This window comes from Bos mutus, chromosome 3 (genome assembly GCF_027580195.1).
Source record: "Bos mutus isolate GX-2022 chromosome 3, NWIPB_WYAK_1.1, whole genome shotgun sequence".
Taxonomy (NCBI): domain Eukaryota; kingdom Metazoa; phylum Chordata; class Mammalia; order Artiodactyla; family Bovidae; genus Bos; species Bos mutus.
The window spans coordinates 115,486,547-115,510,704 of NC_091619.1; the positions used below are offsets into that span (position 1 = coordinate 115,486,547).

At 50.0% G+C, this 24,158-nt stretch overlaps 1 protein-coding gene across 1 annotated transcript; it reads left to right on the forward strand.

Moving 5' to 3' along the window:
• The first annotated feature begins 862 nt into the window (after positions 1-862).
• On the forward strand, positions 863-23,430 carry ASB1 (ankyrin repeat and SOCS box containing 1). The gene is made up of 5 exons (XM_070368622.1): positions 863-1,051; positions 5,175-5,316; positions 6,947-7,249; positions 17,897-18,282; positions 19,464-23,430. The coding sequence occupies exons 1-5, from the start codon at positions 1,012-1,014 to the stop codon at positions 19,589-19,591; spliced, it is 999 nt and encodes a 332-aa protein (XP_070224723.1). The 5' UTR covers positions 863-1,011; the 3' UTR covers positions 19,592-23,430.
• Positions 23,431-24,158: the final 728 nt, after the last annotated feature.

A 24,158-nucleotide genomic window follows, 5' to 3' on the forward strand; every position in this document is an offset into this window, starting at 1 on the left:
CTCACCTGTCCTCAGCCACCTGCTCTCCCCCCAACCCCTCCCAAACACCCCTCCCACCCCCACTTCCATCTGCTGGAGCCCTTCTCCCAGGGGAGCATGGAAGGAGCCAAAGGAATCCATGCTTACAAACCAAAACTCAGGTCTGACAATATTTCAATAAGCGTGTGTGCAAGAAAATGATCACCTTGTTCACTAATTTATTCAATAAGCGCTTTGTGTCAGGCACTAGGCTATACTTTGATAGATAGGATCCTTGACTTCAAGGAAGGAATTAGGCTTTCCGGGTGGCTAGTGGTAAAGAACCCTCCTGCCAATGCAGGAGACCTGACACGTGGGTTTGATCCCTGGGTCGGGAAGATGCCCTGGAGGAGGGCCTGGCAACCCACTCCAGTATTCTTGCCTTGAGAATCCCATGGACAGAGGAGCCTGGAGGGCTACAGTCCATGGGGTCGCAGAGTCCGACATGACTGAAGCAACCCCAGCGCACTGCCCCATCAGATTGGCTCCCCTGGGATTCGAACCCGGAGCTAGACCCTTCCTTGGTCCCTCCCACATTCTCCAGGCAGAAGACCACGCCCTCCCAGTGGGGGCGGGGGCGGGCCCGACTAACCCGAGTACTTATGATATGCAAATTAGGCCCCGCCCCCAGGCGGGATATTTTCCCAGACTCCTCCGCTCCTCCTGTGGACAAACACAGCCTAGGCGGTGCCCGACGGGGCGCGCCTCCGACAGCCCGCCCCGCCCCCCGCCCCACCCCCACTCCCCAGAGCTCGTCCGCGGCAGCCCGCGCCCGTTGGGCCTCACGTCGCGAGCGTAGCGGGAGCGCGAGGCCCCAAAAGCCCTTGAGGGAGGCGCGCGCCCGCCGGAAGCCGCGTCCTCGGCACGGCCACTGCCCGCGGCGCCGGAAGCGGTCGCGCGCGCTGTGGCTCCGGAAGTGGTTCCGGCCGGCGGGGTCTCTGAAGCGGGCCGCGCGGGGGGAGGCGGCTGCGGACGGGCTGGAGGCCGAAGCCCATGGCGGAGGGCGGCGGGCGGGCCGGGCCGGCGCCCGCAGGTAACGTGCGCGCGCGGCCGCCGGGCGGCGGGGGCGGCGGGGGCGGCGGGGGCGGCGGGGGCCGAGGCAGTCGCGCCCAAGCCGCGTCGGCTCGTGACCGGCAGGGCCTCACGGAGCCGCCGGGGTCGGTCAGCGCGGCTCGCCGGGGCCCGGGTGCTCGGCTTCCTCTCCTGTGGAGCTTGCGTGGTCACTGTCAGCCCGCTGGCCTGGGGGGTTGGAGGCGACACCCCCCGCCCCCAACCGTCGAGGACGTAGGTCATTCTCCAGTTCTGAGCGCACCAGAGGTGTGGAAAGCCGCGGGGTCAGCCCTTATTTCTGTTGCCCCCACCCCAGCTCTAGCACGGGCAAGGGACCGCGATAACGCCACCTCCAGCGAGCTGTCAGTGACACAGCAGGTCCGCTGCAGGGGCCCTGGCCCCCCGCCGGGGAGGCAGCCCTGACAGACTTTAGCGGGCTAGAAAGGCTCCCGCCCACTGCCCAGAATAGCCACGGGACTGGGGGGTCACCACCTTGAAATCTTCTGCTGTGCAGGTGTGAATCTGCAGGGGGAGTGCATTTGCTCGCGGTCGGGAGCGGCTTCCTCTCAATCTGTGGGCTGGGGTGGGTGGGTGGCGGTTCCCCTCCGTGCCTGTTTGAGTTTGCCCTGGGTACTAGGTGCTTCTGTGTGCTGCGGACGGTACACGCACGTCCAATGAGATACCCCTCCAGAGTTAGTTAGGTAGTAATAAACTAAGAATTGTTTTACTCTTACTCCTAAATGTGCCAGAATTTAAGATATAATGTTGATTTGGAGACAGGTGCAAGTAGTGCTTTTCATCCTTCCCTCCATTCATTCATCCAATGAACAGTTGATTGAGGAACTGATACCCCAGTGAACAAAAACACAAACAAAGCCCCTTCCATCCCAGGCTTTGGTTGGTATCGACTAGCCCCAGGTACAGCCAGACCTTAGGGTCCTGGACATCATTTCCTGTGAGAGTGAGGGAAGGACTGAGAGGAGTCCAGTAGGATGAGGAGGGTTGCCAGCTGCTTCCCGGTGTGGAGGGTGGTCTGGGGGAAGGAAGGCAGACTGACTCTGCCCTGCACACAGGCACCCTAATATCCAGGCGGTGCTGTTTTAGCGTTTACTGTGTTGCTGGCCTGGGAGTAGAGGGGTCAAGTTTGATGCTTAAGTGGTGTATGGTTGTTGGAGAAGCTGATCAGAAAAATGCAAACAAAGTTACCTTGAATCTGGAGCTCGTGGGTGGTAGGTTGGAAGAGGCCAACAAGGGCAGGCTTGGAGGAGAACTTCGCAGAAGTGTGTCAGTTTCCTTAGACCTTCTGAATCTTATTCCTGCTTTGAACTTTTCCACTCTGTGGGTAACTCAGTGGAGAATAACTTCTGGAGGAGGATTGGCCTGGGGGCCCACGGGCTTCTCGATGCCTTGATCTGCTGAGGCCTGGTCGTGGCGGGTGCTTGAGTGACCCTCCCTGCTCTGCTCAATGACCTGGGGCCTTTGTGTCTAACCTCTGCTAATGAACTGTCAAATCCTGGAGTGTACTATGGCCCAGTCCTGTACACAGTAGGTAGGCAAAACATCTGATTTGGATATGAAAAGCAGCTTCAGGATTGGAGAGCCCACCTGTGGCAGGGTCACAGGCTAGGCCGCCTGGCACTGTGGGGACTTGGTGAAGCAGTCTGAGTTCATGCTCTTTCCTTCTGCCTCCTGTCTATGTAATTAAGTTTATAGAACTCTTAATTATCTGGAGATGTTTAAGCTTCCACGTTGAGGTGAGGAGCTCAATCACAGTTGCCCTTTGAGAACCCAGAGGGTTACCAGAGCTCCGCCACAGTCAGAAATCCTTCTTTGACTTTACAGCTGACCCTCCATATTTGAGGTTCCGCATCCAAGGATCAGCCAGCCGTGGACTGTGTAGTGTAGTGTGTTTTTAGTGAAAAAAATCTGTGTGCGAATGGACCCACGTAGTTCAAACCATGCTATTCAAGGGTCAGCTGTAGGTATGTGATCGTACAAAATTTGTTGACTACAGTTCACCGTTGGGACAACTTGGGGATCCTCTGCATGTGAGGTTCCCGGACATCTGGGGATTCCACCAGGCACCAACCACAGTGCAGTGTTGTGGTATTTACTGCTGAAAATATCCACATATAAGTGGACCCCTGCAGATCAAACATGCATTGTTGAAGAGTGAATAGTATTTGGGGTCTAGTCCATTCAGGATGTGATAGCAGAGTAGACTGGATGGCTTATAAACAACAGAAATTTATTTTTCACAGCTCTGGTGGCTGGTAAGTCCAGGACCAAGGTACTGGCATATTTCGTGTCCAGTGAGGGCTTCCTGGTTCATAGATGGCCATCTTCTTGCCGTGTCCTCACGTGGCAGAGGGCCATGGAACTCTCCAGGGTCTCTTTTATAAAGGTGCTAATCCTATTCATGACAGCTTCGTCCTCGTGACCTAATTAACCACTAAGGTCCTACCTACCTCTTAATAATCACCTGGGTGTTAGGACTCCTAGCATATGATTTGGCAGAACATTTTGGGAGACACGAGCATCCCATTTATAGCAACTACTCTTCCCATTCCTCACTTAACTTTGATGCCCCTTTCTGACTTCCCTGGTGGCTCAGACGGTAAAGCGTCTGTCTACAACGTGGGAGACCCGGGTTCGATCCCTGGGTTGGGAAGATCCCTTGGAGAAGGAAATGGCAATCCACTCCAGTACTATTGCCTGGAAAATCCCATGGACAGAGGAGCCTAGTAGGCTACAGTCCATGGAGTTGCAAAGGGTCGGACACGACTGAGCGACTTCACTCACTCTGACATATTATGTTATTTACGTTAAGCTCTTTTCTGGGCAATTGATTGTTTTATTTATCTTTTGATTCTAATGAGAGAATTTCTATTGTCTAGTAGGGTAGATGTCTTCTCATACATACTGAATAAGCCGAAAGTGTTTCTTATTTTTATTTCCAAATAAACCTTTAGAATATTTTGGTCATATCTCATGTAAAGGCCCCAGAGAGATTTGTTAAATCCCTTAATTTATTTGGTATCATTTAAAATTTCCCTAGCCCTGACTCTCATCCCGTACACTGTGTGGTTTGTACCATCCATTCCAGCCTTTATTGTTTCTCAGTTTTATAGTCTTCATTATATAGGTCTGGCTTTCTATTTATATCATTGTATTTTAAACTTTTTTCCTTTTTACTGAGGTGCAGCTTATATTCAGTAAAGTGCACCCATCTGAGGTACCAAAATGTGTGTCAGTCACGGGGACTCCTGTGTGGCGAGGCTGTTGCCTAGATCAGCATGGCAGAGTCATTCGTGTTATAAGGAGCAGTATTTTTTTTTGGTACTGAATTTTGCTAAATTCAAGCATCTATTTGTAACGTAGGAGAGGATTATATGTTTTTTCCCCCAATACTGACATTTTTGGAATAAATTAGAGTAATTTTGTGTTGACTTATTTTTTATTTTTTGGCCACACTGAGGCATGTGGGATCTTAGTTCCCTGCCTAGGGGTGGAACCCAGGCCCCCTTCGGTGGAAGTTTGGAGTCTTAAGCACTGGACCACCAGGGAAGTCCTGTGATGACTTTTTTTGATGTATATTTCAAATTTTGCTTTGCTAATATATTATTTAGGATCTTCTCTGTTCTTAAGTAGGTTTGGATTTTGATGCCTCACCCCGCCAAAAGTTTTAAACGTTATATTCTTGCCTGGTTTGATGTTGGGCACATGCTAGCTTTATTCAAGGAGATTTTCTATGTTTCTCTGGCTCTGGAAGTTTCTGGAGGCAGGGGAATGATGTACTATTGTTGAAAGTTGGAGAGCACTCTCTCGGTGGGAAGGGCTGCCCTGGTGGCTCAGGCAGTAAAGAAACCGCCTACAGTGCTGAGACGTGGGTTCGATCCCTGGGTCGGAAAAATCCCCTGGAGAAGGGAATGGCTACCCACTCCAGTACTCTTGCCTGGAGCGTTCTATGGACAGAGGAGCCTGGCGGGCTACAGTCCATGGGGTCGCCAAGAGTGGGACACGACTGAAGGGTTAACCCTGTCCTTGGTGGGCGGCGCCCCTGCTGGGCCTCCCGGAGCTGACAGGCGCCCCTCTCTTCAGTGCAGGTCCTAATCTGAAGGAGTGGCTGAGGGAGCAGTTCTGTGACCACCCGCTGGAGCACTGCGAGGACACGAGGCTGCACGACGCTGCCTACGTGGGGGACCTGCAGACCCTGCGGAGCCTGCTGCAGGAAGAGAGCTACCGGAGGTGAGTGCTGCTGAGGTGCTGCCCAGAGCCCGGGAGCCCCTGATACTTTCCAACTCCAGAGGGCGGGGAGCGAGGGGACTGAGGGAAGCACCATCAGGCTTGTGGGCGGTAGCCAGAGAGGCAGGGCGTGGAGACCTGAGTTCAGGTCCAGCTCCGTCAGTGACCGTCTGGTGCTGTCCGGGTGTCAGCTTCCCTGAGGTTACCCCTGATGCCAGCCTCGTTATCTCTTCAGCAGCGGCCCTGCTCCTTTGCGAGCCTCATCTGGTTTTTACCCTAAGTCGGGTACAAAAAGTCTCCTCCTTGAAGTGTTGCATCGGGTCCCCCGTGTGTCCAGCCTTCCTGATGGACCGCACCTGGCAGGACCCCTGACGTGCTCTGCCCTGGCTTTTCAGGCCCTCAGGCGTCGGCCTGCAGGGCGCAGGGCTCAGCCTCTGGCCCGCTGTCTCGTCACCCAGGGAGATCTGGATGCCTACCTTCTGGCTCCTTTTGTCGATAGCGCCCTGCCTGTTGCCTTGCCACCTCCCGTGATCAGTAGCATCAGAGTCTTGCTATCACGTCTCCCTCCTTGAGACACCCGGGGGAGCACAGAGACTCTGCTGGCTGTCTATGTGTCTGAGATTGGAGTCTCAGATAGGTTTGAAACTCATCTGCAGCTGGAAACTCCAGGCTTTTTCTGTGTGTCTGTTTCCCCTCTGGGCCTAGGCTGGCAGTGAGTTGATGGGAGAAATGCCTGCATATTGATCCTGAAATTTGTATCCCCTTTTTTGTGGACAGTTCCCAAGAGAAGGATTTCTAACAATACAGAAATAGGTTTTCTCCTTCCCTTCTAATGTCTTAGCATCATTTCATTAGAACAGATATTTTATTAAAAATAGTCTCAAATGTCCAGAAAGGCTCATCATACAGAGCGAATAGATGGACTGCACATGAGTATCTAATATCAATGACTCAAGTCAGAAGAAAGCATTAAACTTTTGTGGTACTGCAGATGTAACAATAGAACAAAGGAGAGTTAAGCTAGGTGTTAGACCAGGTAGTTTCATACTGCTTTTTCAAGTACTGTTTTTGTTTCTTCTAATACTTGGGATCCACAAATCTCCAGTGTTTTGATGGTATTTTTCTGTTGGGATATATTTCTTTGGTGATGAGTGCTTGGAGCATTCCTTGGTCTCCTTGGCCAGTGGAAGCGAGTTCACAGCTGAAGGAGGAGCCCTGGCCCGCTGCGTGTTTCTGGGTCACTGCTTCGGTGATCTGGATCCTTGGGCTTTGTTCAGAGCCAGGAGCGTGAGGTGACGTGCGCCTCGGCTGGTGACGTGGTAGGTCTGTGTACTGCACGGCCGTGGCGTTCCTTGACGGGGCTCTCGGTTTGAGTGCCACTTTCCGTGCGGGCTGAGCCTGGCCGGTGTCCCTCTGCTGTGGCGCTCTTGGCGCCGGTGCTGTCTAGCTGTGCCTCAGGTTTCCTGGTCTGTGGGCTGGGGCTCCTGCGGCACGCGTGGGCCTGGCAGGGGGAGTGTGTGAAAGTGTCTCCTGCAGCCGAGCCCCTGGAGGCGTTCTTAACGCGAGGGCTGCCCCCTGCTCCCGGCCGGCGTGTCCTGCGCCTCCCAGCCTGGCTCCCTGTGCTCTCTCTCAGCCGCATCAACGAGAAGTCTGTGTGGTGCTGCGGCTGGCTCCCCTGCACGCCCCTGCGCATCGCCGCCACCGCGGGCCACGGGAACTGCGTGGACTTCCTGATCCGCAAGGGGGCCGAGGTGGACCTGGTGGACGTGAAGGGACAGACGGCCCTGTACGTGGCTGTGGTGAACGGGCACCTGGAGAGCGCCCAGATCCTCCTGGAGGCCGGCGCCGACCCCAACGGAAGCCGGCACCACCGCAGCACGCCCGTCTACCACGCCTCGCGCGTGGGCCGGGCGGACATCCTGAAGGCCCTCATCAGGTCAGTGCTTGGGTTGCGCCCCGCCGCCGCAGCGGCCACTGAGGGGCCCGTGTCTGCAGCCACCTTCTAATTCCTTATTTTCTCCCCATCTCAAAGTAGGCTTGTGACAGGATTTGTCCGTTTTGTCTTTTTAAAGAGTTGCTTCTTAGCTTTATCAGTTCTCTTATTTTCTTAGTGGTTAATTTCTATTTTTGTCTATCTTTTTCCCTCTTTTCCTTGATTTTCCTTTACTTTTTTTCTAACTTTTTGAGTTGCATGCTTATTCATTGTTTTCTTGATTAACAATGTAAACTTTTAAGGTTATTAACTTACTTTTGCCTAGAGCTTTGTTTTTGCTAAACTTTTAAAATAGGCATAAGTGAAGTTGATTTCCTCTTTGTTTTTATAGGTTTTGAGGCTCTTAACAGTTTAATAAAAACCTCTGTGAACTTTTAATTTTATTGTATTGTGCCCAGATAATACAGACCATATAATGTCCATGTTGATTCTTTTTTTAAAAAATTATTTTTTAAAATCAGGTTGCTTTGTTGTGGATCCTTGTAACAAAGTACAAATCACAGGTGTTGTAGTTTCATAGGACAAGGTGGTAACTTCAGTTAATGCTATTCAGACTCCTTCTCTCTGTTTTTTACATTTTTAACCGTTGGATCTGCCCCAGATTCAGAGGTCTGTTAGTATCTAATTACTGTTGTGATTTGTCAGTTTTCCCTTGTATTTCTCATAATTTTGCTTACTGTACGTTGATGCTAATTGGGCTCATAAAAATTCTTGCCTGTGGATGATGCCCTGTATGAGAGCAAGAGGAAACCATTGGTTTCATTGAGGGTTCATTTAGGTAACATTCTGTCACTTGTAGTTTGAATCTTAGTGGTTTAAGTAACTCTTTGTGTCTTTGTGTGCTCACTGTTACTATTTGACTGTCTGGGATTCTTTGTTTCTGAGTACATTTAACATTATTGCTGTAGCTGATTTTAGGTTTGTTTCTATTATCTTTCTGTCTTAACTATACAATGTCTGTGTTCCATGATTTGTGTTTTCTTTGCTTTCCCTTTCTGTTGTTTTAGACGGTTTATGGTCTTACTTTAATTGCACTAATGATTGTCATTTAATCAGTTTGATCGAGATTGCATCTTCAGTCCTGTGCTCCAGTGAGTTATTTCTACCACTGATGCTTTCTCTCCCCTCCCTTGCTCTGGAGGCAGTTTGTTCTGTGGTTGGACTGAGTGGAGTTTATTTAGCCGGTTGTCTGTGTCAGGAAGGACTGCGGAGGACTACAGCATTGTTACAGGTCACAGTGGGCGGTTCTGAGGGCATCTGACCCAGTGCAGACATGGTTTTTAAATTAGGTGTTGGAAATATATTTATTATATCAGAAGGTTTTATGTATCACATGGCTCTGGAATTGGCTTTTGGAAAGATAAATGAGGGTGACATGGTTGTTAGGTTAGAGGGATAAAGGAATGCAATGCTTTCCACCCCCCTTCTTTTTAAGGATTTCTAGCCCAAGAATCTAAGGCATTTCAGTACCATATCTTTGCATCTTGGAGAATGTAAGTCATTAATTTGGAAATGGATCCAGTAGGGTCAATCCAGGGCTTCCCTGGTAGCTCAGCTGGTGAAGAGTCTGCCTGCAATTCAGGAGACCCCAGTTTGATTCCTGGGTCGGGAACATCCGCTGGAGAAGGGATAGGCTACCCACCCCAGTATTCTTGGGCTTCCCTTGTGGCTCAGCTGGGAGAGAATCTGCCTGCAATGCGGGAGACCTGGGTTCGATCCCTCGTTTGGGAAGATCCCCTGGAGAAGGGAAAGGCTACCCACTCCAGTATTCTGGCCTGGAGAATTCTGTGGACTGTATAGTCCATGGGGTTGCAAAGAGTCGGACATGACTAAATGACTTTCACTTTCAGTGATAAAGAACCCGCCTGCCAATGCAGGAGATGTGAGTTTGATCCCTGGGTCAGGTAGATCTCCTGGAGGAGGAAATGGCACCCCCCTCCATTATTCCTGCCTGGGAAATCCCATGGGCAGAGGAGCCTGGCGGGCTGCATACAGGCCGCAAAGAGTCAGACACAACTGATGACTGAGCACAGGCAGAGGATCGTCCGTGAAATTTCGTCCTGGTTCCACACATCCCGCTGGGCACTTCAGTCAGTTCATGATGCACTGCTGCTTTGAACTAGCCGCAGGCTTGACTCTGAGATACATGCCCAGATGCCTTTCTTGATACAGCGTCACTCAGACATTCTGTTTCCCGCTGGAGCGCAGGATGTCACTTGTGCGGTGAGGTACCAAGAGCATATACTATTGTAAAGTTTCCTATGTTCTAAACGACCCGATAATTGACTTCTGAAGAATGGAGTTAAGTTACTGAACAAATAACACAACCTACATGTAGTCCAAACTCAACTCCTGCCTTCCCTGTGTCCCTGTCCCTCACGGGCAGGGCACTCTCTGTCACTATTGTGGTCTGATGTCCCTCTGCAAGTAGCCTCCGTTTTGTTACTTCTCATTGCCCTTGGTGTTTTGTTTTATAAAGGTAAGGAGTGGTATTTCTGTGTGTGCAAAAGTTATGTTGATTTATGCAGTTGTTCCATGGTTCCTGGCCAGCGATATTAAAAGCAGTACGGGAATTTTGGAAAATACTCAGGATTAAAATTAACTGGCTCCCAGCCAGTACGTTTTTATGAGCGGATGAAGGCTGTCTTTCCCACAGCTCAGCTAATACCAGATTGTCGTGTTGCCCAAAATGACAAACATTCTGGAAAACATCTTCCTAAGAATAAGGAGGAAACAGATTTCAGTGCTTGAAATCTGGGTCTCTTAATTGGTTGTATGAAATGAAATAGCAGTTTCTGCCTGGTTTGGTTTGTGTGTCAGAAGGTTGTTCCTAGGACAGTTTGTAGAACAGGTGACATGTGCATCTGTAGTGGCTGATGGTGCTCCATGGCATCAGAGGGGAAGCGGGGTGTCCTTTGAGCCCCTGGGTCCGCGTGCCACCGTTGTCTTCCTCAGCTCCGTGCTGCTGAGACACCACGGTGTCTGTTCTGGGGAAGAGACGGGTGATGAGACAGGATTGCCAGCTGTGAGTGTTGGCCTGCGTGTTTACCAAGCCCTGACAATGCTGCTCTTCTCTCTACCCTGGACCCCTGAACGGTGGACCCCATCGTCATCCCTCTTGCCCTCGTATGAGACAGACTCTGCCGACAGCGTCCTTGAGGCGTCTGGGGGCTGGGAGGGCAGTGGGGGGCCGTGCACAGTGCTGCCTTCCAGTGTTAGCTCCAGGGCAGGGCGGACTCTCTCAGAAGCCAGGCTCTGTTCTCGGTGCATCTGATCAAGCTGTGCGTGGTTTCATTGGTCCCAGTACCGCTGATGTTCCCTTTCGCTCTTTGACCAGGGCGGTGTCTGCCAGCTTTCTATGTTGTGAAGCTCCTCTTTTTCCCTCTGTGATTAATAAATATTTTCGTGGATAGGTACTTTGCAACCATGTATATATCTTATTCCTCATCAAATTTTTAATCCATTTATGTATGTTTGACTCATGGTTTCTTGTGGAGTTAGAGTTATTCTGGGCTCAAACGTACTTTGCCTGATTCAGCCCTGGGCTTTGTCATTTCTCCAAGGAGAATGATGTTGAAAAGCCAAGATCTGGACACTGGGAGTGCTTATTGCTTGTCGGGTGTTGCTGTTTGCAGGCGCTCTTACTGGACACGTTTCCATCTACATTCCTGTGTCTATTATACACCCGTGGTTAAAGAGTACAGCCCGAGGCCTTAGTACAGTTCAGCACCTGGACAGCTGTGAAGGTTAGTTCAGGGCTGGGGAGAGTGCTCCCACCTCTGGGACTGCTCTGAGCTGCCCCGTGTCATCCTGCTCTTCTCCCTTTCCAAATGTATGATTTCGACATTGAAAGACCTGGTTCCCCTTACTTTTTTTTCTTTCCTTCTCTGGCTGCACATCGTGGCATCCCCAACCAGGGATCGAACCTGCACCCCCTGCAGTGGAAGCAGTCTTAACCACTGGGCCGCCGTGGAAGCCCCTCCCCTTACCTCTGATGTGCTTCTTATTCCTCGGTGTAACCAGCTTCCTGTGCTCCTGCCCCTCCCACGCGGGGCTCCTCACCTCCCTCAGCAGGCAGCATCCTTAGCGGGCACCGTCCTGACGAGGCCTGGACTGCGGCACTCTGAGCCAGGCCACCCTCCCTGCTGTGGTCAGTGGCGTCTGTTTAGAGTGAAATGACCAGCAGGTCGTTTGCGCTCGGCCTGGGGAACTTTACACGCCTGATAGAAAGCCCTGTGTTTGGGTGTCTCTGAGCGCAGTGACAAGGGCAGGTGCCTCGAGGGCATCCTGAAGGCTCTGTTGGAGAATGAGGCTTCCAGGTCAGGTGGCTCCTGTATCTGCCGGTGTTGTGTTCATCCTCACATCCAGGCTGCCTATGAGAGTCGGGAGGGGGGTTCCTGGACAGCTGTAAAGGTTAGTTCAGGGCTGGGAGAGTGCTCCCCCCTCTGGGGCTGCTCGAAGCTGTAGGCCTTGCAGGCGAATCTGGTGCTCAGAACAGTCTGGCTGCTCTCGATGTTCCGTGGGCCTGAAAGAAGAGCCAGCTTGGTGGGCAGGACGGACAGACACCAGCTGGACCCACAGTGGGTTAAGGTGTTTGCTTTCAGTTTTAGGGATTGCTGTTTACTTTTTTACATTGTGGATTTACATGGTTCCAAAGTCAAATCTGTAAACAAAGCGTATTGAAAGAAGTCTAGCTCCTGTCCTCACCTGCTTCACCCCTGCGCTGTAGAGAACCACTGGAGAAGTTTTGTGGTTTATCCTTGCACGCTGAACACTAAGCACACACGCCTACATGTCGAGGTGTGTGTCGTATGCATGTTTGCCGTGGAGCCTTATTAGCAGGGTGGACGGCAGTGTACTGCCTGCTCCTCGTCCTGCATTCCGCACTCGCCAGTGGCCTGGAGGCTGTTCCAGAGCAGCACCTGCCCTGCCCCTTTTCCCTTGTCGGATGGGCCACCTTGGGTTGGCCACCGATCACTCAGTCCCTCCTGATGAACCTGTGGTTGTCACCTGCCTCCGGCTGCTGTGGGTGCTGTTTTAATGAACTGCCTGTGTATACGGCTGTTCGGAGTTTTGCAGATTTTACACATTTCCCTCTGCAGGGATTGCTCCATTTTGTATGACCCCAGAAATGGGTAAGACTTCCTTTTTCTTTAAAGCCTGGTCAGTAAGCTTTTGGATCTTCTGCAGTCCAATAGGCAAGAAGTGCTGTCTCTGAGTAGTTTTACTTTGCGTTTCTGTTATGAGCGAGGCTAACCATCCTTTCCTGTGTCTCTGGCTCATGTGCCTGTAGGGCTGTTGATCTCCTTTCAGAACATCTTTTTAGAGTAAGGATGTTAACTGTTCGTTACCTTTTATCCAATTTTTCACTTACTGTTGCTGTTTTTTTGGCATGAAAAAGGTTTTCTTTAATTTTCATATTAAAAAACTTTGTTTTTATATCTTATCCTGTTTGATCTTCCAAATGAACTTTATAATCGACTCATTTAGCTTCAGGGATGTTAATTTTATGTATTTATATTTATAATCAACCTATTTAGGTCTAGGAAGAGTATTTTCATTTATATTAATATGCTTAGTGAAATCTTAATGGTGTTGGGTGTTCTTATCCAAGACTTGGTATGTCTTTCTTGCTTGTGTCTGCTTTTGTGACTTTCAAAAAAAGTTTTTTTTCTAATTATAAAATACAGTTTTCCTCATGCACACTTTGGACGTTTACTGCTAAGTTTATGCTTAGCTGTCTCACTTTAATGTTTATTTTGCCATTAGAAATGAAGTATTTGTCACTTTATCTTGTGACTTGTTTTTGTTTGTATATGTAAAGGCTATTGGTGTAAAACCTGCTACTTCATTGCTTCTTAATTGTGTTTTCATTAATTATCTAGGGCTTTCCAGACATAGTCATGTCCTCTGTAAATAGGAAAAATTACCTCTTCTTTTCCAGTTTTAATCAGCTAATTGCTTTCTCTGTCTAATTGCACTAATACTTTAAAAGAAAAACACGCCTTTAGAAACAGTGGCCAGAAAGTGGGATGGTGTGTCTTGCTCCTGGCTGAGCTGCTGCTCATGTTTGCCCGTTAGGTGAGATGCTGACTTCTGGGATGAAGAAATATTTTTCATCATGTTAAGGAAATATTCTTCATGTTCTATTTTATCAAGTGTTTTTGAACATGTCTAAGTGTTGAATCTCTAAAGCCTTTTGATGAAAGTGAAAGTGGAGAGTGAAAAAGTTGGCTTAAAGCTCAACATTCAGAAAACGAAGATCATGGCATCTGGTCCCATCACTTCACGGGAAATAGATGGGGAAACAGTGGAAACAGTGTCAGACTTTATTTTTTTGGGCTCCAAAATCACTGCAGATGGTGACTGCAGCCATGAAATTAAAAGACGCTTAGTCCTTGGAAGGAAAGTTATGACCAACCTAGATAGCATATTGAAAAGCAGAGACATTACTTTGCCAACAAAGGTCCATCTAGTCAAGGCTATGGTTTTTCCAGTGATGAACAGGGAGGCCTGGCGTGCTGCAGTCCATGGGGTTTCAAAGGTCGGACACGACTGAGTGACTGAACTGAACTGAAGTGTTGAATTTTGTCATATGCCTCTTTTGCGTTTGAGAGAGAATTGTGGCTTTTTCCGTTCAGTTCAGTCTCTCAGTTGTGTCCGACCTTTGAAACCCCATGGACTGCAGCACGCCACGCCTCCCTGTTCATCACCAGCTCCCGGACTTTACTCAAACTCATGTCCACTGAGTCGGTGATGCCATCCAGCCATCTCATCCTCGGTCATCCCCTTCTCCTCCCGCCTTCAGTCTTTCTCAGCATCAGGGTCTTTTCCAATGAGTCAGTTGTTCGCATCAGGTGGCCGAAGTATTGTAGTTTCAGCTTCAGCGTCAGTCCTTTCAATGAATATTCAGGACTGATCTCCTTTAGGATGGACTGATTGGATCTCCTTGCTGTCCAAGGGACTCTCAAGAGTTTTCTCCAACACTACAGTTCAAAAGCATCAATTCTTCGGCGCTCAGCTTTCTTTATAGTCCAACTCTCACATCCATACATGACCACTAGAAAAATTATATCCTTGACAAGACAGACCTTTGTTTGCAAAGTAATGTCTCTGCTTTTTAATATGCTATCTAGGTTGGTCATAACTTTGCTTCCAAGGAGTAAGCATCTTTTAATTTCATGGCTGCAGTCACTACCTGCAGTGGTTTTTGGAGCCCCAAAAAACAAAGTCTGCCACTGTTTCCCCACCTGTTTGCCATGAAGTGATGGGACCAAATGCCATGATCTTAGTTTTCTGAATGTTGAGCTTTAAGCCAACTTTTTCACTCACCTCTTTCACTTTCATCAAGAGGCTTTTTAGTTCTTCTTTGCTTTCTGCCATAAGGGTAGTGTCATCTGCATATCTGAGGTGATTGATATTTCTCCTGGCAATCTTGATTTCAGCTTGTGCTTCTTCCAGCCCAGTGTTTCTCATGATGTACTCTGCATATAAGTTAATAAGCAGGGTAACTATACAGCCTTGACATACTCCCTCCCCTATTTGGAACCAGTCTGTTGTTCCATGTCCAGTTCTAACTGTTGCTTCCTGACCTGCATACAGATTTCTCAAGAGGCAGGTCAGGTGGTCTGGTATTCCCATCTCTTGAAGAATTTTCCACAGTTTATTGTGATCTACACAGTCAAAATCACTGCAGTTGGTGATTGCGGCCATGAAATTAAAGGACGCTTACTCCTTGGAAGGAAAGTTATGACCAACCTAGACAGCATATTAAAAAGCAGAGACATTACTTTGCTAACAAAGGTCCGTCTAATCAAGGCTATGGTTTTTCCAGTGGTCATGTATGGATGTGAGAGTTGGACTATAAAGAAAGCTGAGCACCGAAGAATTGATGCTTTTGAACTGTGGTGTTGGAGAATACTCTTGAGAGTCCCTTGGACAGCAAGGAGATCCAACCAGTCCATCCTAAAGGAGATCAGTCCTGAATATTCATTGAAAGGACTGATGCTGAAGCTGAAACTCCAATACTTTGGCCACCTGATGCGAAGAGCTGACTCATTTGAAAAGACCCTGATGCTGGGAAAGATTGAGGGCAGGAGGAAAAGAGGATGAGATGGTTGGATGGCATCACCGACTCGATGGATATGGGTTTGGGTGAACTCTGTGAGTTAGTGATGGACAGGGAGGCCTGGCATGCTGCAGTCCATGGGGTTGCAGAGAGTCGGACACGACTGAGTGACTGAACTGAACTGAACACAGTCAAAGGCTTTGGCATAGTCAATAAGGCAGAAATGGATGTTTTTCTGGAACTCTCTTGCTTTTTCAATGATCCAGAGGATGTTGGCAGTTTGATCTCTGGTTCCTCTGCCTTTTCTAAATCCAGCTTGAACATCTGGAAGTTCACAGTTCATGTATTGTTGAAGCCTGGCTTGGAGAATTTTGAGCAGTACTTTACTAGCGTGTGAGATGAGTGCAATTGTGTAATAGTTTGAGCATTCTTCGGCATTGCCTTTCTTTGGTATTGGAATGAAAACTGACCTTTTTCAGTTCTGTGGCCACTGCTAAGTTTTCCAAATTTGCTGGCATATTGAGTGCAGCACTTTCACAGCATCATCTTTTAAGATTTGAAATAGCTCAACTAGAATTCCATCACCTCCATGTCCACTAGCTTTGTTCATAGTGACGCTTCCTAAGGCCCACTTGACTTCACATTCTAAGATGTCTGGCTCTAGGTGAGTGATCACAGCATCGTGATTATCTGGGTCATGAAGATCTTTTTTGTATAGTTCTTCTGTGTATTCTTTCCATCTCTTCTTAGTATCTTCTGCTTCTATTAGGTCTGTACCATTTCTGTCCTTTATTGAGCCCATCTTTGCATGAAATGTTCCCTTGGTATCTCTAATTTTCTTGAAGAGATCTCTAGTCTTTTCCCATTCTGTTGTTTTCCTCTATTTGCACTGATCACTGAGGAAGGCTTTCTTCTCTCTCCTTGCTGTTCTTTGGAACTCTGCATTCACATGGATATATCTTTCCTTTTCTTCTTTGCTTTTCACTTCTCTTCTTTTCACAGCTATTTGTAAGGCCTCCTCAGATGGCCATTTTGCTTTTTTGCATTTCTTTTTCTTGGGGATGATCTTGCTCCCTGTCTGTTGTACAGTGTCATGAACTGCCATCTGTAGTTCATCAGGCACTCTATCAGATCTAGTCCCTGAAATCTATTTGTCACTTCCACTGTATAATCGTAAGGGATTTGATTTAGGTCATACCTGAATGGTCTAGTGGTTTTCCCTACTTTCTTCAATTTAAGTCTGAATTTGGCAATAAGGAGTTCATGATCTGAGCCACAGTCAGCTCCCGTTCTTGTTTTTGCTGACTGTATAGAGCTTCTCCATCTTTGGCCGCAAAGAATATAACCAATCTGATTTCGGTATTGACCATCTGGGTGATGTCCATGTGTAGAGTTTTCTCTTGTGTTGTTGGAAGAGGGTGTTTGCTATGACCAGTGTGTTCTCTTGGCAAAACTCTGTTAGCCTTTGCCCTGCTTCATTTTGTACTCCAAGATCAAATTTGCCTGTTACTCCAGGTGTTTCTTGACTTCCTGCTTTTGCTCCAGTCCCCTATAATGAAAAGGACATCTTTTTTGGGTGTTCTAGAAGGTTTTGTAGGTCTTCATAGAACCATTCAACTTCAGCTTCTTCATCGTTACTGGTTGGGGCATAGACTTGGATTACCGTGATATTGAATGGTTTGCCGTGGAAACGAACAGAGATCATTCTGTCGTTTCTGAGATTGCATCCAAGTACTGCATATTCTGACTCTTTGTTGACTATGATGGCTACTCCATTTCTTCTAAGGGATTCTTGCCCACAGCAGTAGATATAATGGTCATCTGAGTTAAATTCACCCACTCCAGTTCATTTTAGTTTGTTGATTCCTAAAATGTCGACGTTCATTCTTGCCATCTCCTGTTGACCACTTCTAATTTGCCTGGATTCATGGACCTGACATTCCAGGTTCCTGTGCAATATTGCTCTTTACAGCACTGGACCTTGCTTCCATCACCAGTCACATCCTCAGCTTTTCCCCTTAGTTCTGTGAATATGATGGATTATGTTAATAGAGTTTCTAATATAGGAACCACCCTTGAAATAACCCCCATGAGGTCATCATGTGTTGCTTTCTTAATGTTTTGGAGTACCTTTGCTGACGTTTTATTGGAGGTTGTAAGTTGATGCTCATAAGTGCAGGTCACTGGTAATTTTTCTTTATGGTGTGACCTTTGTTTGGTTTGGGGTTTATTCTGTTGTTAATTGCATAAGATGAATTTGGGGATTTTCCTTCTTTATCTTTGCTTGAAATAGTTAAAATAGCCATAGGATTGTTGGGTCTTCACAGGTTTGAAAGAATTCCCTTATGAGTTTTCTTGTGTGAGAGGATCCCAAGGTTCTGAACTCCCGTGGTGCCTGCTGGGAGTCATGGGTCCACTGCGAGCAGGGGACGCTCCGGTGCTTGGGGCGTCGGGCCGTCCCCGCAGGCGCTGTCAGGATCTGCTGACCATGCTGGCCTGACTGTCCGTGTGTCTCCCTGCAGGTATGGGGCGGACGTCGATGTCAACCACCACCTGACTCCTGACGCCCAGCCCCCTTTCTCGCGGCGGCTCACCTCCTTGGTGGTCTGCCCGCTGTACATCAGCGCCGCCTACCACAACCTGCAGTGCTTCAAGCTGTTGCTGCAGGCGGGGGCGAACCCGGACTTCAACTGCAACGGCCCCGTCAACACGCAGGGCTTCTACAGGGGCTCGCCCGGCTGTGTCATGGACGCCGTCCTGCGTCACGGCTGCGAGGCGGCCTTCGTCAGCCTGCTGGTGGAGTTCGGAGCCAACCTGAACCTGGTCAAGTGGGAGTCCTTGGGCCCAGAGTCGAGAGGCAGGAGGAAGGTGGACCCTGAGGCGCTGCAGGTCTTTAAAGAAGCCAGAAGTAAGTGGCTTTAATTCAGCTCTGCCTGGCAGTCTCTTTAAATCGGTTGAATGAACCAAGTTGCAGCAATGAAAATAAAATTTCCTAATTAGCACTTGGTCAGAACCTTCAGTTAGGATTAGGAATTTTTAGAACAGTCTTCCAGATTAGTTTCTTTTTAAATTCCTGGACACCAGGGGTTAATAACAAGGAATCTATAAAAATAAACGTTCTCAGAGTTCCTGGGATTATGTTCTCTTTACTCCTTTGCTCTACTTTGTGATCTGAAATTCTTTTGCATTTATGGCTTTTAAGTGTTTGCTTTACAATAGGTTTCAAGCTCTTCCTCCTCTGGGGCCCTCACTCCCCCTTCTTCAATTCCACTCAAATACCATCATTCTGGATTGTGAACTAAGCCTCATTTTTGCTAGAATTAAGTCTGAGGTTTGCTTATTTATGAAGAAGGCTTTGCCACGGAATTAAGTTGATGGACAGGGAGTTTGGGGTTGATCCATGGCTTGGTCTCGTTATCATTCTCCGGGACTCAGGAGTTGACCCTCGGTGCTCCCTCTGACCTGCCCACACCCGGCCTTTTTCCCGCCTGGGTCTTGAGAGCATCTGAGTGACCACCTTTCCCCAGTCCCTTACCTCTTGAGAACATCTCTGTGTTGTGTTCTTGTTACTGGTTTTCCCTAAACCGATCATTAAAACTTGCTCCTGTTGAGAGTTGGTTACTGGTCAGCTGGAGCCACACTGTTAGGCTGCCTGTGTTCATGCCTGTTTCACGAGGCAGAGACACAATGAGGCTTTTTTTCACCCACAGTAAAATTATCAGTCTACCCTCCTCTGTTGTTTGGTCTGTTCCCCTCAAACCCCTTTGGAGCTTCTGGGGTAGACCAAGAGCAGAGGCTGACAGGGCAAGGATCAGGGCTCGTAGTGGTCAGCTCTAGTTTCTATGCCTAGGGAACTCAGCAGAGGTGAGCAGGTGCTTGGATAGTGAAGACTCTGCTCCTTGTGCAGATGAAGGAGCAGGTAACAGGCCTTTGTCACCAGAGCCAGCTTGCCTCTGAAATTGGGATGCTGGCAGCAAGCATTGGTGTGTCCTGCCTGCCGTCCCCACCAGCCTCTGGTCTGAGGTGATAGGGGAGAAACTGGATTAACCCCCCCTTCCTCTGTCTCTCCTTTCCTCCCACCCGTTCCAGGTGTCCCCAGGTCCCTGCTGAATCTGTGCCGCGTGGCTGTGAGAAGAGCGCTCGGCAAATACCGCCTTCATCTGATCCCCTCGCTGCCTCTGCCAGACCCCATAAAAAAGTTTCTGCTTTACGAGTAGAATTCCGGAGTGCCATTGATTGCAGTGAAGAGGCGGCGGTGACCTGCAGTGCAAGTTGACACCGACTCTCGCCCCGTGACCACGTCCTGTGCTGCCGAGTCCCACCCGGCTGCAGGTGAAGCAGGACTGGCTTTGTTCCCCTGGACTGTGCTCTATCTCAGGTGTTTGGGCATCGGACAGTTTTGGGGTCAGTATCAGTATCAGCCGGGAGGCTCCTACACAACTTTATTTTGTGCTTCCTCAGTCTGTTTGTAAATTAATGCAGTGGGCCTCGAAATGTGAGCAAGTTGGGGCTGAGGCTGGAGGCCTGCTGATATCCTGAGTAGAGAGGACTGGCATCTTCCAGACTGCTTCTGGGTTCACTTCTCAACTTGATGGCTTGATTGCAGTCAAATGAAAAAGGGAGTTTTGGTAAAAAGTAGAGTACAGAGACACAGTTTGTGAACTTGTGAGTTTGTGTTCCCAGCTCCTGGGTTGAACATGTGATGTTTACACACACACGCACACACACATGCACACGCTTTCCTTGCCACCTCAGTGTTCTCTCCATGTGGTGGGGGCGTCGTGTCAATTGGCTTCATTCAAGGATGGTTTCCTGGCCACTTGGGTTGGCTTTACTATCTCAAGGTTAGTACCTACAGTGTTCACAGTCTCTTTAGGTAATGCTCAGAGCTCGACACCTAGCCCCATGCCCAGCTGTGCCTAGCATCATGCCAACAGGTCTCACGAGTTCTCTGCCATTTCACTCTGGGAGCTTCCAGAAGTCCACTGATTTCAGGAGGCCCACTGCCTCCATTCGGACCAAGGACCGTCCAGCAGCATCCACTGCCAGTTCTAACAAGTCCACGCACGCACTGTGAAGTGGAAACTTGACTCGTCTTCTGGGTGGTTCAGAGCTTTCAGTTCCGTGGTGTCCTGTGAACAGAACATCTGGTGTTTGGCTGATTGTGCTTCAGTTGTTTGGACCTGATGTCTCGGTAGTTGCTCCTAGAACTGAACAGGGGGATAGCAGTGAGGTTAGAGGTCTCCTGTGGCCTGCTGGGGGCTGGGGGAGGGAGAGGACTGAGCTGGGTTATCACCTGACAGCTCGGCTGTGGTCAGGGCTGCGTGGCCAGATGTGTGTCATGCCGGCACAGGTGGGCCAGTGGCTGCCTCTTTGAAGTATCCAGGTGCCACTGTTTGCAGGGAAATCACATCTGGTTGTTGAGGCCTCAGAACCATTGTGTGGATCCATGGAAAGTGTTTAGAAATGGACAGATTTCACATCTGTGTTTAGATTTTCTATTAGAGTTGAACAAATGATAAGGGTTTATTTAATTATCAGCATTGTTGTGTGTCTTCACTGACTAGACTACCAGCGTCTGGTCATGGTCTTCGTGATTGAGGATGGAGTTCTGAGTCTGTCTCCTGGCGTGGGTGGACATGTGTTGGAAGCCAGGCAGGCCCATGTGCACACGAATGAGGTCTTAGGGGAGAGAAATCTTCGGTGATTCAGAGGGGAAGATGCAGCCACTGGAGTTCGTTGCAAGCTGAGGCCGCGGCCTCGGAGGCTCAAAAGTGGGCTGTAGGCTGCCGCTCTTGGCTGCGAACCTGCTGGGTGGGTTGCATTCAGAGCTCGGGGTCCCACCTGCAGCAGGAGAGGCGTCCTGAGAGAGGAGGGGCCGCGGGCGGGTGGCAGATGGCATATTTGCCACCAGATCCGAGCACTGCTGAGATTTGGTCTGGGAGAGTGATAGTGTGCCGGTGGCCCTCTCGGGCAGTGGCTTCCATCGCAGCTGTTGGGGGAGGGCTCTCCCTCCTATAGGGAAGGGTTGTAGGATAGCTGGAGCCGCTGGAGAGGGGCGGAGCCACAGGAGGGGGTGGAGCTGCCAGCGAGGGGGCGGAACCACTGGAGGGAGGGTCCCTGGCAAGGCAGCACATCCCCTTCTCAGTCTGGCTAGAGGAGTCTCAGGAGCAGCTCGCTCACCTCACTTTGCACTCCTGCAGCTGCCCTTTGGCCTGGATTCCCTTCCTGGGGCCTGTGCTGCAGGCTCGCAGGACCCTGTGTGCCCTGCCCTGCTGGGCATTGTCTGCAGGGGTTTGTTAGGGATAGAGCCTCCCTGGGGTGGGAGGTGACTGTTCACAGACCTGGAAAGCAGCATCGGGGGCGCTGCCAGGCAGGAGAGGCAGGGGCCCCCGGCTGGCCTGGCACGGTGGCTGTCTGGCTGCTGTGCAGGGTGATGTGAGTGCAGGACTTGTTTCTGGGGGATGGAACCATTTTTCTGGGGTCTCTCTAGAGGACTGGACTGAGTTGATCCTCACTGTTGGGCCTGGCCCAGACCTGGCCAGGGAGGGACTGGGACTCGGGAGGGGTTGAGCCAGGGAGTGGGGGCCCCCGCACCGTGCGCCCCAGAGTGTGGTGGGCTCAGAGCTAGTCATCCTTTATAGAGGCAGGTTGACTTTCTGTGTCCAGCCAGCCTTTAGATAATTTTTTCAGACCCCCAGCAACTGAGGTTCAGCCTCTAGCTTGAAATTCCATATGTGCCACACACGACTCTGAAAACAGCATAGCTATATACTTAGGGCCATTTCTTCTTGTTTTGAGCCTCACGTTACTAAAGCTCCCTTTTTCTGTTGTTGGCAGGGATAGGTAGGGTACAGACTAGGAAGGAGTCTCTCTCTCCACAGAGCACTTTATAAAAGCCCAGTCTCCAAACCCCGGGGTGCCCACTGCCATGTAGCCAGGAAACGTGGACATGGGTGATGAGGTTGTGGCCCAGAGCACTGTGCCCATGGGGCGGGGCACGACAAACCGATGGGCAGGAGCTGGGGCCCCCAGCCTGTCTCAGGAGTGTGCTCACTTGCTAGGGCGCCTGAGGGCCGTTCGGCTGAAGGAGTCCTGTGCTTGGGGCCTTGGCTGCAGTGGACGAGTGGGGCTGAACCTAGGGAGGTGGGGCAGCGCTGAGATCTCGGAGAGGGTTCCACTTTGGCGTCCTGGTGGGAGTTCCGAATGTATTTCCAAAACCTATCAATGTCATATGTATCCATGCCCTTTCATGTTATTTTTGGTATTTATGTATTTATTTATTTATGCCCTGCCTTGTTCCAGGAAAGGGTTCAAGGTCGTCATGCTTGGTTTTGATGTTCTCTTTTGACGTTTGATAAGTTTTAGTCAACATGTGCTTGTTAAACAGGACGTTTTAAAAAGAAAGGACAATTTCTTTTCAACACAGTTTGCTCATGTTGAATATGTTTCTGTTATCAGGCCTACGTGCCATCATTTTCCCCCTTTCTTCATGGAGCAGTGTAAGAGAGGAGCCTGCAGGCAAGGTTGGACCCAGCCAGGGAAAGTCCGCCTTGGAGAAGAAGGCTCCTCTGTGCTGAGCTGCCTCCTGCCTGGTCCTGAGCAGGCCCGGCTACGGGCCGGCCATGCCTCTCCTGTGGGGCTCTTGTGAGGACACACGGGAGAATGTCTGTGAAAGCACTGGGCACTTGAGCCGTCCTGGTGACGTGTCAGCGCTGTCTGTGTGCACGTGGTCCCTCTTCTCAGCGGATGTGCCTTTGAGGTGATGACGACCTGTGGCCTTGCTGGTCGGCTGGGCTTTGTGCCCGGGGGACAGTGAGAGTCACGGTGACCGTGACACAGGCCTCCTGCACAGGTCAGAAGGGCAAGGATGCGCGTGAAATCACATGGGAAGTCAAGTTTACTCCATTTAGAGGGTTGTCTTTTAGTCTGAGATTATGTTCTTCCTAATTTGGGTGATAAAATGTCCTTTTATGTAATGAAGGTGATAATAGAGGGCAACGTTGTTGGTTTTTTTTAATGCACCTGGTTGCAGAATAAAATGTTGGCTGCCCTTCATCAGATCCCAGAACTTCTTTTTAAGTTGGCCAGGCTCTGAGAACCAGCGTCGGGACCCACAGTCTGTCTATAGCCTGTGTTCACGACTGAGGAGTTCCTCCTGGAGTCTCCAGCGGCCTGTCCGTAGCTGAAGGAGAGCCCGTGGTTCCGCTGCCTGGTAGTCCGGGGACAGGCCCTGTGATCACCGGGAGGGTCAGGAGCGCGTGCTTGTGTCTGTGAAGACAGCGCCATCCCTGTGGTGGTGGGCTGCTGGCCACCCCTGAAGGACCCTCCCAGGAAGCTAGCATGGCTCCTCAGTGCGGCTGCTGCTCACCCTGGGCACCTGAGGCACCCCGAGGCTTGGCGCTGGTGGTGGGTGGGCCTTCTGGTGCCAGGGCTCAGGCTCTTCCCCTGCCCTTGGGGCCGCCTGCCAGGCACTCAGCGGCCGGGCCTGAGGGGCCTGGGTGCCCCGCCAGCTCGGCTTTCCCTCCTGGAAGTGTCTCATTCAGCCGCCTGACATCTCTCCCTGGCTCACTTAGGCCTCATTCTCCTTCTCACGCTCCCCGCCCTCCAACCTGACTCCTTTGATGTGGAATAGAATGACTGAAATGCACACATGAATGGTCAGTGGGATCCTGTCCTCGGAGAGTTCCACGGGAGGGACATGCAGGTTCTGAAGTGCAGTGGTCTGTGGAACATACGCCGTAAATGGTAGGGAGACGGTTGGATGCGGACGTGAGTGAGGGT

Bases quoted from the DNA above. Each gene is read 5' to 3' on its own strand.
- ASB1 (XM_070368622.1), top strand. From the start codon at position 1,012: ATGGCGGAGGGCGGCGGGCGGGCCGGGCCGGCGCCCGCAG. The intron at 7,250-17,896 runs GTCAGTGCTTGG...GTCTCCCTGCAG, and splicing joins ATCCTGAAGGCCCTCATCAG to GTATGGGGCGGACGTCGATG. The intron at 18,283-19,463 runs GTAAGTGGCTTT...CACCCGTTCCAG, and splicing joins GGTCTTTAAAGAAGCCAGAA to GTGTCCCCAGGTCCCTGCTG.